Source organism: Pavona decussata, unplaced genomic scaffold (assembly GCF_977016875.1).
Source record: "Pavona decussata unplaced genomic scaffold, jaPavDecu1.1 SCAFFOLD_46, whole genome shotgun sequence".
NCBI lineage: Eukaryota > Metazoa > Cnidaria > Anthozoa > Scleractinia > Agariciidae > Pavona > Pavona decussata.
This window is the reverse complement of record NW_028145468.1, coordinates 197,501-210,635: the sequence shown is the minus strand read 5'-3', so window position 1 is coordinate 210,635 and position 13,135 is coordinate 197,501. Positions and strand designations below refer to the sequence as shown.

General features: G+C 42.3%; 1 protein-coding gene and 1 pseudogene across 2 annotated transcripts in view; one reads left to right on the top strand and one right to left on the bottom strand.

Annotated features, from left to right (window-relative positions):
• Nucleotides 1-13,135, bottom strand: part of LOC146482292 (uncharacterized) — a 58,294-nt pseudogene that overhangs the window by 29,232 nt on the left and 15,927 nt on the right. The window contains exon 5 of the transcript XR_014864119.1: nucleotides 12,328-13,135. This exon is cut by the window's right edge and continues 1,774 nt beyond it. The product of XR_014864119.1 is annotated as an uncharacterized LOC146482292 (transcript). The remainder of the gene's footprint in view (nucleotides 1-12,327) is intronic.
• Nucleotides 5,942-11,131, top strand: LOC146482293 (uncharacterized). Its single transcript, XM_085107139.1, has one exon. The coding sequence runs from the start codon at nucleotides 5,942-5,944 to the stop codon at nucleotides 11,129-11,131; it is 5,190 nt and encodes a 1,729-aa protein (XP_084963265.1).

Here is a 13,135-nt window from a genome sequence, read left to right as displayed (position 1 = left end):
TATTAATATTCCAGATAGACTTATAAATGGACAAATGGGAACTGTTGTTAAGATCCATGTTAATAAAAAAGCACAAAAACCAACTGTAGTTTACATAAAATTTGATGATCAAAAAGCAGGAAGAACTTTAATACAAACCAGCAGTTACACATTTGCTAGAGATAATGGTGTTGTTCCTATTGAACCAGTACTATCAAAAATAAAAGTACGACCAGGTAAACCATCTTCTCCAGACTGGTACAAAGAATTCAATTCCCTATCACTCTAGCTTGGGCATGCACAATTCATAAAGTCCAGGGTTTGACACTAAAAAATGTTATTATAAGTTTCAATTTGAACAAACAAAGATCCTTCAACTATGGACAAGTGTATGTTGCATTAAGCAGGTCAACTTCACTTCAAGGACTTCACATTTTCGGGGAAATCAACACTAAACACGTAAAAGCAGATCCTAGAGTACATAATGAATATGATAGATTAAGAGGTTTCAAGTTAGAAGATATAGAAGATATTACATATTCAAAAAAACAAAAGATACAAGATAACAATTCAGTTGTAACATTATGCCTTTTAAATATACGGTCACTTAGAAAACATAGCTCTGATGTTAAATGTGATGTAAATTTCTAGCATTCACTGAAACACAACTTTTACCTGGTGACAATGATTCAGATATTATAGATAACTTGACTCCTTTTGCTTTATACAGGTATGATCATAACTCAGATAAGTATTCAAGTTTGGCAATCTGCACCAAGAATAATATTCATGTTACATATCAAGAATACTTTCCTACTTTAAATGCTGTTAAGTTTATGTTCAGTTCTGACAATCATAGAGTTCAAGCTAATATTTCCTTTCTTTTAGTTTATCGCAAAAATAATTCAAATATTCTTGGCTTTATTAATGGTATTGATTATTTACTTAGAAGTAATCCTATTGATATAATCCTAGGGGATTTTAATATTAACTATTTTAACAGCAAAGACATGGAACCACTCACGTCATTAATGGAGTCTTTGGATTATCTACAGATTGTAAAAATGCCTACATTCATTTCAGGTAGTCTACTAGACCATGTTTATGTCAGGCAAGCAAACAAAGGTAACATCGACAGCTCAGTAATTAGTGTATACTATTCTGATCATGATGCGATAAAAATAACAGTACGAATTTAGACTTATGTTTCATATTTGATAAAGATCATAACAGGCTTCCTATGTACAGTACAGTATCTACATTTTGAAGTTGTGTCATTTTGTGCTTTTTCTGTAAATAACGAACCTCAACGGACAATTATTTACTCAATCAAAATAGAATGTTAAAAGCTAACACGAAATTTTATCTGGTTATAGGATATAACTTCAAAAATGTTAACTCATCACGTTGAAACTAATCTTCAAAGGAAATCTCTCAGTTTAACTTTTTCTTCATATTTCCAATGTGTTTTTTAACGCACTCCCATAAAAAATCTGTAATTACTTTTAGATTCTTTCATCAAAAATTTCATGTCCTTCTGAGAAACGCATATTAAGATGTTTCTGTTACAAAAAACGCTATATCGAAGGACGCTTTTTTAAGCAAAATCGCTCATACATTGAGGAAAATTATTGCTCAAACTCTGAAGTACAATAGCAGCCATGTTGTTAATGCTAGCAATACATTTATTCCTCGTCAACATCCATAGGCGTCCTCGTGTCAAGTTTCAGTGCATTGGCACAGAGGAAGTATCTATCAAGACACAACGGAGTGCTCAAAAAACTTCTCTTGGAGCTAGTGAAAGACGTCCAACCCATGCAGGCCGTTCCGCCTTGGTACTTCCCCACGCAACCTAAGCCGCACTACCAACATGATCAAGTGCCGGCATATTGGGATGTACTAGTATATGCAGAGCACACAAATGTGCAAGCTAACGGAATGGACGCCAAGATTGTAGACAAGGAGAGGAAAGCAGTTACACTGTTGGACATGAGCTGCCCTTGGATTGAAACCTCAAGTACGCCCCACTTAACGGTGGGAAATTAAGAAGCAGTACCCGGGCTACAAGATCACTCAAATCAATATTATGATGGATGTGCTTGGAGGATTCTTTAAGAGACTGAGTAGTAGTGTGAGGGAAATTATGACTAGGAGCAAAGCGTAGCAGACATGTCTTAAGACGGATGCAAAAGTCTGTCCTAAGTAGTAGCCTGAACATTGCTGGGACTTTCAAGGTTTTGTGCTAGATTAAGATGCTCAAACACCCGTTGCATCAACTCAAGCTGTTAAGGAATGGGTCAAGGAAGAAAAACTGGTTCAGAAACAAAATAGCTCTATCTTCGTACGCCGTTTTCAAAAAGAAAATTAACCTTTTCGAAGAGGCAAACGGAAAGAATAACTTTTAAGAAGCACTCGACAGTTACAACGGTGGAAAACGGAGAGTTCATGGCGAAGGAATCACGCTTTGTTTGACAGTCTTAGAACCACAAAGCGCGAAGGAAAGTTAAGGTCAATGATAAGCATGACGTTATGAGAAAGTCATTTCCGGTATGATTTCCAGTAACTTCAATGATAAAATATTACGCAGTCTTTCTAAACAAAACTATTCAATTCTTTCAATTGCGAAGGGAGGATAGTTTTAAAAATTAAAGGTTTGATTGTCAAGATTTCGTGTTCATTTAGGAAAACGTTTTGTCTGTCTTTAATTTTTGTCTTCAGCAATAGTATTGTCTTCTGTTGTCTGAGTCAGATATGTAATCTGGCCCGGGTCGTGACGTTTTCCGAAAACAATTTTCGGTATGCTCTCGAATAATCTGTAATGATGTAATGCAATAGATAAATAGGAAATTAAAATAACCCTGCATAACGTATAAGTCAGATATGTATCTGCCCCTGTCATGACATTTTCAGAAAGAAATTCCCGGTATGATCGCGAGCACCGTAACGCAATATTTTGATTGCAAAGGAAGCATAGCCTTAAACATTTGCGGTTTTATTAGATAGTTAAAAAAAATCTGCGAAGCATACAATCCCGGGGTATCCAATCTATGGAATCGATAATCGATGACAATCGATATCAATCGATACCAATTGATATCAATTAATCGATTGACATTGATAATCGATGACCAATCGATGAAGAAGATTGGTGTTGTTATCGATTGGTATCGATTATCAATACCAATCGATAAATAAATTGGTATCGATTGGTATCGATTGGTTGCAGATGAACGGAACCGGAATCGACGCATAAAAAACAACTTTGTACGCAGTAATTATAAACCGCTCATTTCATGTTAATGTTAACAGGAGAACAATACTCTCTTCTTTCTCTTTAACGTTAATGCCCCGTCCACAGGAATCCGTCTTTTTTTGACAAATTAAAAATTGGTTCCATCGGTCAATGTATAGGCTTCAAAAAATGGAAAGTGGTTGCATCGTGCCTTCACAGAAAAATTCTGGTAACAGAAGTTGTACTTTTGCAAACAATAAAATTGCCAACAACAGCAGCATGAGTTGTTGCAAAATAATGAATAAAGCAGCAATACCTAGCCTTATAATAACGAACCTAATCGTGCTTAAAACAAAGATCACATACTTACAAACTAAAAAAATCTATGAAGGCGCCAACTGTGTTTAAAAGAAATAAAATATGAAGCAAAAGATAAAAAAGACGTTCCTTTTTTTCATCATAGTAATAAGCGATGAGCCATTTTAGTTTTGGTGTTTGGTATATTCTGGGTCGGAATTTGTTTTACGTCCCCAGAACTTCCTAAAAATGGCAGATGATCGGACAGGTAGTGTGCGTGACGTCTGTTCAAGGTTGCTGAGCCAATTGATAGCAATCGATGAACGATTTTTGTGTGGTCATCGATTGGTCATCGATTGGCCAATACCAATTAACTAATTTTATCGATTGATATCGATTGATCGATTGAATTTACGATCATCGGTTTCCATTGATTGGATACCCCCGGATACAATGGGAATAAATGAGGCCACATTAAGCATTCCGTGTAAATGCCATTTGGGGCATCTTTTTACGCGGGATGACCCGAGGGGGCATACCGTGTCTTAAAACGGGTCGATTTCTTTTTTTTTTTTCTTCGTAGTAGCTACAAATCGGTACATTAATTTATTCATTAAACTCTCCCCTCTCCTACTCGGGATGTATTGTTCTGATTGTCTTCAACAAAGGCAGGCCAATCAAAATCCATTCTTGTCGCTTATATCGTGAGGGAGGGGACCCACTCACCCCTACCTGTGTGACGTCAATGCATCATTTGATATATTTATTAATAACGGATTAAATAGTCGCGCCATATTGTTTTAACATGTTCTGGACTCAAGTGTGCCGTTTTCAAACGGAAATTTCACCATTTTGAAGCGGTAAATCGAAAGAATAACTTCTAAGAAGCACCCGACACGTAAAACGGTGGAAATTGGTGAGTTCCTGGCGAAGGAATCGTGCTTTGTTTGACAGTCTTAGACCACGACGCGAGACTGAAAAGAGGTCATTGAGAAGCTTACGTTATCGTAATGGAATTTCACAAATTTTCCGTAGCCTCCCACGCAGACGTTCTTGGGGGTTCGTCACGCGTTCCTGCCCTAAGAACGTCTGCGTGGGAGGCTAAAATTTCCGGTGATACTCTGAGTCGCGTAACACAAAGGAAACAACGTAACGTGATCGTCGTGACTTAAACTATTCCACTAGCAAGGATAGTCTTATCAATCGGCAAAGCATACAGTTGGAATAAATGAATCAGCCCCAGCATCACGCGTAATGCCAGTGTAGCAGGCATCTTGTTTTTTTTTTCTTCGTAGTAGTCGCAAATCGACATATTAATTTATGCATTAAAATATGTCCTCCCCTAGTAGGGATGTATTGTTCTGATTGTCTTAAACAAAAACGGCCCAATCAAAATCCATTATGGGCGCGTACATCACGAGGGAGGGGACCCACTTATCTCTACCTGTGTGACGTCAAAGCAAATCATCTTTTGGAAAAGTTGTTTTCGTTCAATGGCGGCCACATGTCTGAATTTAAGACTCTGATCTGCCGTTTTCAAAAAGAAAACAAACCTTTTGCAAGCGGTAAATCGAAATAGTAACTTCTGGGTGGTACTTGACAGTTGAAACGGTGGTAATTGGGAGAGTTCACAGCGAAGAAACTCCGCTTTCAAAAACAGATCGAATAATCAACGCGAAAGATTAGAGCTATAGGAGGCCAGACCAGTTCAGCGGGGTCATGACGTTATTGCAGAGTTATTTCTGGTATGATTCCTAGTAACACAACGATAAGTATCACTCAATATATCTGAATAAAACGATTCAGACAATTATTTCAATTGCCAAGGGAGGATAGTTTTTAAATATCTGCGGAACATACAATGGGGAATAATTGGGGCTACATTAAGCATTCCGTGTTAATGCCATTAGCCGGGCATCTTGTTTAAATGGCAAAGGACCGCAAACGAAAATGCTGCACGTATATACAGGATCAGCCAAAAATAAACATAAGTAGCTCAAATAACTGCATGGCTGATCGCTGATCTGACTGCGTAGAAAACTTAAAGCGACAGCGACATGATGGAGACCAAACCGAGAATCAAAATGCAATCGTGGACAGCTGTTTCGAACAAGTTGGCTCTCGTCAGCACGGTGTAGCACAGCAAAAAGTAGAACAACCAACGCGAGGTCAGTTGTGTGGGAGACTGGGCACCAGTATTGTTCAAAACTAGACCATGTGACACGGCGTTGAGACATGTAGAGCGTGAGACGTCATCGGTGAATAAAACGTGTTGTGAAGCAGTGAACCTTTTGTGAGTTTTGTTGGGACATTCATTATACGGGGGCATTCCCGACAAAAGTGGCACCTCCGACGGGACCGTGACAATCCTCGAACAAGAGGAAAGAGCCGAAATTTACTGTGTGACTGGGACAAGCCAAAAGCGAACGGAAAATGGAAACTGCGAATCGGGATCTCGCGACGGAGTTGACTCAACTTCAAATAACCAGGGATAAAACGGAAGCGACACTAGCAAGTCGAAATGGTAACCGTATCAAGAGACACAGGGATTCGTTACATGCGGTTGTCAGTTCAGTGGAGAGAGCAAAACGAAAGGTGGAAGAGCTGAAAATCGCCGCCGGTAAAGAAATTGCCGACATTACCACGTGGGGAGAAAAGTTGGAGTCGGATATGGCAGCTGTTGACGACGACATGGAAAAAATTGCTCAATGTTTAAGCGAAATTGATCAGGAGCAAGTTGACAAAACCAGGAAGGAGCAACTAGCCTTCGAAAAAGAACTGTTCGAACAGAAACTTCAGTACAACAAACAGCTGGAAAACCTCCATGCGCCAAACGCGGATCAAAACGCAGATCAAAACACAAGTCACGTGGGAAACCAAAATGGTAAACAAGGCGCCGCAGCGAAATTGCCAAAGCTTACAATTACGAAGTTTAGTGGAAATATCCTCGATTGGACTCGGTTTTGGGGCCAATTTAGCGAAGGGATCGACAAGTCAAACATGGCAGCTCTTTCTAAATTTTCTTATCTCAAGGAATTCGTCGATTCCAAAGTCAGGAAAACCATCGATGGTTTACCATTCACCGCCGACGGATACGAGAGAGCAAAGGTCATTTTGTGCGATCGCTACGGAAATGATGGCGAAGTGGAGAAAGCTTACGTGAAGGATATTTTGGATTTGCCGAAGATTAGTGGAAACCAGCCCCGCAAGATACATCAGTTTTACGAACGGTTGTCGTATGATGTCCAGTCGCTTGAGACCATGGGAAAATTAAGCCAAGTGAACGGAAATGTAGCCCTTACAATCGATAAATTGTCTGGAATTCGAGGAGATTTGGTTCGGAATGACGAGCATTGGCAAACCTGGGACTTTCTGAAGTTGTGTGATGCCTTAAAGTCATGGACTCGCCGAAATCCAGTGGAGTCTAATTCGGGAGAACCGCCTAAACGTGATCGCTCGCCTTCGCGCGTTTACAACACGAGACAACAAGAAGCCAAACCACGTGCTTGTGTGTACTGTGAAGATATTTCACATAAGTCTTCTGACAGCCCAAGTGTGACCTCTTTTGACGACAGGAAGAAGTTTCTTGCAGAGAAAAGGCTTTGCTTCAACTGTGCTAGGCCTAAGCACAGGGCAGCTGAATGTTCGAGTAGAATGAGATGTAGTTTCTGTTCAAGAAAACATCACACTTCTATCTGTCCTGATAAAGAGCCCAAGGGAGAGAGTGTTATGTCTTCTCTTGATGGTTATAAGGTCATTTACCCTGTTGTGGTTGTTAAGGTTGGTGGAATTGAATGCCGTGCGTTGTTAGATTCTGGTTCATCCAGCTGTTATGCCTCAGCCAAGTTGTTGGACATGTTGGGAAAATGCCCTACAGAGATCAAGCCCGAAAGAGTTGAGATGCTTATGGCTTCTACTACAGCGAGAACGGAGATTTACAAGACCTCTGTTTCATCTAGGTCTGGAGATTACAGTCTAGAAGTCAATATCGCCAAAGTCAACCGTGGAGAGCTCTTGGGCCTGGAAAATCCCCAAAATGAACGGTTGATGAAAACTTACTCTCATTTGAAGGGGGTGGAAATGGATGACAAAGATAGCAAGCCATTGCTCCCAGTTCACGTTATCCTAGGTGCTGGAGTGTTTGCTCGGATCAAAACTGACACTCGTCCCCGGATTGGCAACCAGGGAGAACCCGTGGCTGAACGCACAAAGTTGGGATGGGTCATCCTTTCCCCTGGGGAGGAAATAGATACAACCCACATGCTCCTGACTCAGACCAGTCAAGTGGATTATGAGGAACTGTGTAGGCTTGATGTGCTCGGACTTGCTGATACACCACAGCATGACCAAGGTGAAGTCTACAGGAAATTTCGAGAGCAGCTGTCTCGCAGTGAAATGGGGTGGTATGAAGCGGCTTTACCTTGGAAGGGCAATCATCCCCCACTCGCTTCTGATGAGCAAGGAAGTCTTCGTAGACTGAAGAATTTAAAGCAGGAACTGAAACGCACAGGAGTGGAACAGGCCTACAGCGAGATCATTGAAGAGCAAAAAGCTGAAGGTGTCGTGGAAACTGCTCATGGATCAGCTCAGGGAGTTGAGTTCTACCTTCCCCATAAACCAGTCATCAGAGAAGAAGCAGCATCAACAAAAGTCCGTGTTGTGTATGATGCGTCAGCCAAGGCCCACCCAAGTGCTGTATCATTGAACGACTGTCTGTACCCTGGGCCCCCCTTGCAGAATAAGTTGTGGAATGTGCTGGTTAGATCCCGTTCACATCCTGTAGCAGTTGTGGGAGATCTCAAGAAAGCATTCTTGCAAGTGCGTATTAGAGAGTGTGATCGTGATGCTCTACGTTTCCATTGGATGCCAGGGGAACACTCAGAGATTGAGACATTGCGATTTACAAGAGCCTTATTTGGCCTTGCACCATCTCCATTTCTTTTGGGCGGAGTGATTGAGTACCACCTGGATACTTGGGAAGAATGCAAACCTCATGCAGTAGCTGAATTGCGTAAGAGCCTTTATGTAGATGACCTGATAAGTGGTGATGTCACAGTGGAAAAGGCAGTGGAGCTGAAAGAACAAGCTATTGAGATATTTGAAGACGCAACCTTCACATTACACAAGTGGCAGTCAAATGTGCCTGAACTAGAAGAGAACCCTGTTTCACCAGTGGATAAGGAAGACACCTTTGCAAAGCAGCAACTTGGGGAACCCCAGGCAGGAGGATCAAGTTTACTAGGACTGGGCTGGAACAAGGAACGTGATGAGATTGTTATCTCCTTTCCTGACTGGGAAGCAGACCCAACTAAGAGAGGGATTCTTCGTAAACTTGCAAGCATCTATGATCCCCTTGGTTTTGTTTCACCAATGACTTTGGTGGGAAAATGTTTGTATCGTACTGTGTGCTGTGAAAAGTTGGCTTGGGATGCACAGTTGGCAGGCAACCTGAAACTCAAGTGGCAAAGGTGGGAACAGAGCTTACCAAAACAGATAGCTGTTAAACGTGCCCTTGCTGACCACAGGGAACCCATCCAGAACATTCAGTTACACGGTTTCGGGGATGCAAGTGGTTATCGTGTAGGTGCAGCAGTGTATGCAGTCGTTAAGCAAGAATCAGGCATTACCCAGCGTCTTGTAGCAGCAAAAGCCAGGCTGGCCAAACAGGGATTGACGATTCCCCGACTAGAGCTAATCTCTGCGCACATGGTGACAAATTTATTGGTGAAGGTGAAATCTGCCCTAGAAGGATTGCCTATCACAGAGTTAAATGGGTGGCTTGATGGCACGGTGGCTCTGTTCTGGATCAATGGTGGAGGGCAGTACAAACAGTTTGTGGAGAACCGTGTACAGAATATTCGTGCTCAGCCAGAGATTACATGGAGGCAAGTTCCTACACAGGAAAACCCGGCCAATCTAGCAAGCAGGGGTGGAAATGTTGAGTTTCGTGAGATTTGGTGGTATGGCCCAGAATGGATGGGAGATCGTGAATGCTGGCCTCCAGAGCAAGTTATCCAACCCTCTACAGCAAGTGCGGCAGAAGCGAAAGCTACAAAGGAACTGTTTCAAGTTGCTGTGGATACCACTGGCAGGCTTTATGGTGTCCTTGAAAAGTTTGAGTTGCATAAAGCAATGAACATTTGTGCATGGGTTTCACGTTTCGTGCACAATTCACGACGTGCTAATCAGAAAGTTAGTGGTCCTCTTACAACTGAAGAGTTGAAGAATCAGCATTTGTTCTGGTTGAAGAGAGCCCAACAGAGTTGTGTGTTTGAAGATGATCGGTTAAGATTAAACCAGCAACCTAACCAGGATGGGATTTTGGAGTGCCGCGGTCGAATACAAGGGATATATCCGATATACCTCCCAGACAAACACCTGTACACCCAGAAGTTAGTTCATTATGAACATATCCGCACCCTCCACGGGGGAGTAGGGTTGACAATGACAAGTGTGAGAAGGGAGCACTGGGTCCCTCGCCTGAGGAAGTTAGCAAAGCGAACCGTCCGAGCATGCCATGGTTGCAGAAGGTTCCAAGCCGTAGCAGCAGCAAATCCACCACCTGGTAATCTCCCTTTAGATCGAACTCAAGGGTCATCCCCATTTCAAGTAGTTGGCGTTGATTATGCGGGACCGATCAAATACAAGAAACGTGGGAAAGTTGAAGGCAAAGCATACATTGTCCTGTATGCATGTTCCCTGTGTCGTGCATTGTACCTGGATTTGGTGTCCTCACTGGAAACCCGAGAGTTCCTTCTGAGTCTGAAGAGGTTGATTGCAAGGAAAGGAAGACCTGAGAAGATTTACTCTGATAATGGAACAACATTTGTTGGAGCAGCCCGGTGGTTGAGAAACGCAATGTGTGATGAGAAGTCTAACCATTTCCTTGCTCAAAACAAAATCACGTGGCAGTTTAACGTCAGCCGTGCCCCATGGTGGGGTGGGCAGTTTGAGAGGATGGTTGGCTTAGTGAAAAATGCCCTCAACAAGACCATTGGGTGTGGTTTGCTATCATGGACGGAGTTGGAGGAAGTGCTCATTGATGTGGAAGCAACCTTAAACAACAGGCCTCTCAGCTATGTGGAGGATGATGTGGCACTACCAACCCTCACCCCTAACTTCATGATGTTTCCTCGCAGCAACATCTTACCAGACCTGGAACCACATCATTGTGCTGATGCAGATCTGCGAAAGAGAGCCAAACACCTCCTCAAATGTAAGGATGCAGTATGGAAAAGATGGTCGAACGAGTATCTTCGCAGTCTGAGGGAGCGTCATAACCTCAAGCATAAAGGAAAGCCCTGCATCTTTTCTATGGGAGACATAGTGATCATTAAATCTGAGGATAAGAACCGGGGAAAGTGGCCTCTCAGCATAATTCAGGGGCTGTATCCAGGGAGAGATGGAGTAGTGAGAGCTGCAAGACTGCGATCAGGGAAAAGCTTTCTCGAAAGACCACTGCAGCATCTTTACCCAGTGGAACTTTCATGTGACTGTGCTGTCCAGGGACCCCCTGTAGTTCTCAGTGCTGATGCCCCAATATTTAGACCCAGGAGACAGGCATCTTTACAGGCAGGGGAAAGAATCTGTCAGATTGCTGAAGCAGAGGAGAACTTAGAATAGTTCAAGCATTTGAGAACTCTTTAAGTTGACATTGAAAGATTTGAACACTTCTTGCATAGAGTTGATTGTGACTACCTTTGACATTTTGTAGGAACTTATTTTATCATAGTTACAGGCCAGTCTCCCTTGAGTAGAAAACATATATCTTCTTCGTTGATATATGGGGGGAGAGTGTGGGAGACTGGGCACCAGTATTGCTTAAAACTAGACCATGTGACACGGTGTTGAGACATGTAGAGTGTGAGACGTGATCGGTGAATAAAACGTGTTGTGAAGCAGTGAACCTTTTGTGAGTTTTGTCGGGACATTCATTATACGGGGGCATTCCCGACAGTTGTCTACCAAATGCACGTGGTAATGATTCCGGATGGGCCTAAATACAGACGTTTGCACACGTCATTATTACCACATGCACGTGCATTTGGTAGAAAACTGACCTCGCGTTGGTTGTTCATGTTCTACTTTTGGCGCCGGACTTGGCAACATACCTTATATACCCATCCACCCCTCCCCCCGATTATAATGTGGCCCAACTTCCTTTAATTTTCGGGACAAATATTTATTAAATTGCTCTAATTTCTGTCAAGCATTTTTCCAAATTAAAGCAGCACGCAAGTCAGCATAGCCATCCTACCGCTTGAAATATTTTGCAAGCTGGAACGTTAAACACGCACTCGCCAGTATGTGGTCTGTGTACAAACGGCAAAAAGTTAGGTAAGCGGAAACAGAGCAATACGAGAAAAACTTCTCTCAAAGCATCACTGACATTATATACCTCTTTGCGTGCTTTACCAAATTATAAACTGCATACTTGATTATTAGTAGGTTTCTATTATAAATCACTCGGTAACATGGCCAAAATACTGATGAACAGAAGTCCACCGCTCTAAAGCTATGGCAAGGAAAAACATTCCCTGCTAGCAGAGGCCTCTTTTCCGTTGTATTCGCTGAACTGACGGGCGCTAGGAAAAGAGACCTCTGCCCTGGGTGGAAACGGACTGTGTTGAACCCGTCAGTTCAGCGAATACAATAGCCTCCCACGCAGACGTTCTTAGGGGTTCGTCACGCGTTCCTTCCCCACGTTCGTGGGGAAGGAACGCGTGACGAACCCTTAAGAACGTCTACGTGGGAGGCTACGAATACAACGGAAAAGAGGCCTCTGCTAGCAGGGAAGTAAAAACGCGTAACGATGTAACTAAGAATTGTTGTTGTTTACCTCAGTAAAACGTTGATGAAAACTTGTTAAACTGACGTCGAAACTAATGGTGTTCGCGTTTCTCCACCAGCGGCCTTTGTGGTGTAATTATCACTCGTTTATATATCTCAAACTGCCCTTGGACATTTACTTAAAATTACATGAACTGAAGCTAAGGTTAGCATTAAAAACACTCCGGTTGGCCTAGAATTCCCTCCGGTCAGCCTAAATAGCCCTCCGGTTAGCCTAAATAGCTCTCTGGTTAGCTTAATTTAGCTTAGGTAGCTTGCGGTTAGCATTTATTTTGGGGGTTTATGTGTGGATACATAGATTACTTGCAGTCTGTTTTTCTCTCTCGAAGTTTGTGTAGTGGTAACACGCAGCGAAAATTTGGGACCAGACCTTTTTCATTCAAACCCTTTTCAAGCTCGTGCATGACGGATTCATTAAGCCTTGACGGATATTAAGAAAAGTAGGGAACTGCAAACAGTCTAGACCAGCGGATACGCCACACATTGAGGATTAGCCTGATCAAGACTGCAAAATAGTGGCAACGACAACAATAAACCGCGCAGAGATTGGGAAGAGAGATTTCTGCAATCTCAACCATTCTTTACTCCCCAATCTCTGTGCATTTTAAGGTGGGGGTACACGTGAATTTGAATGGAATTTTAAGGTGTAAAGAAGGGATAAAAGAAAGAAAATTATTTTTGGAACACCAACAGACAGTTGCCCCCAGCCCAAGAGCATACCAGGCTGGTAAGGGATTTTTTGGGTTCCATATATCAATTTGTAAATTCAAATTCTAA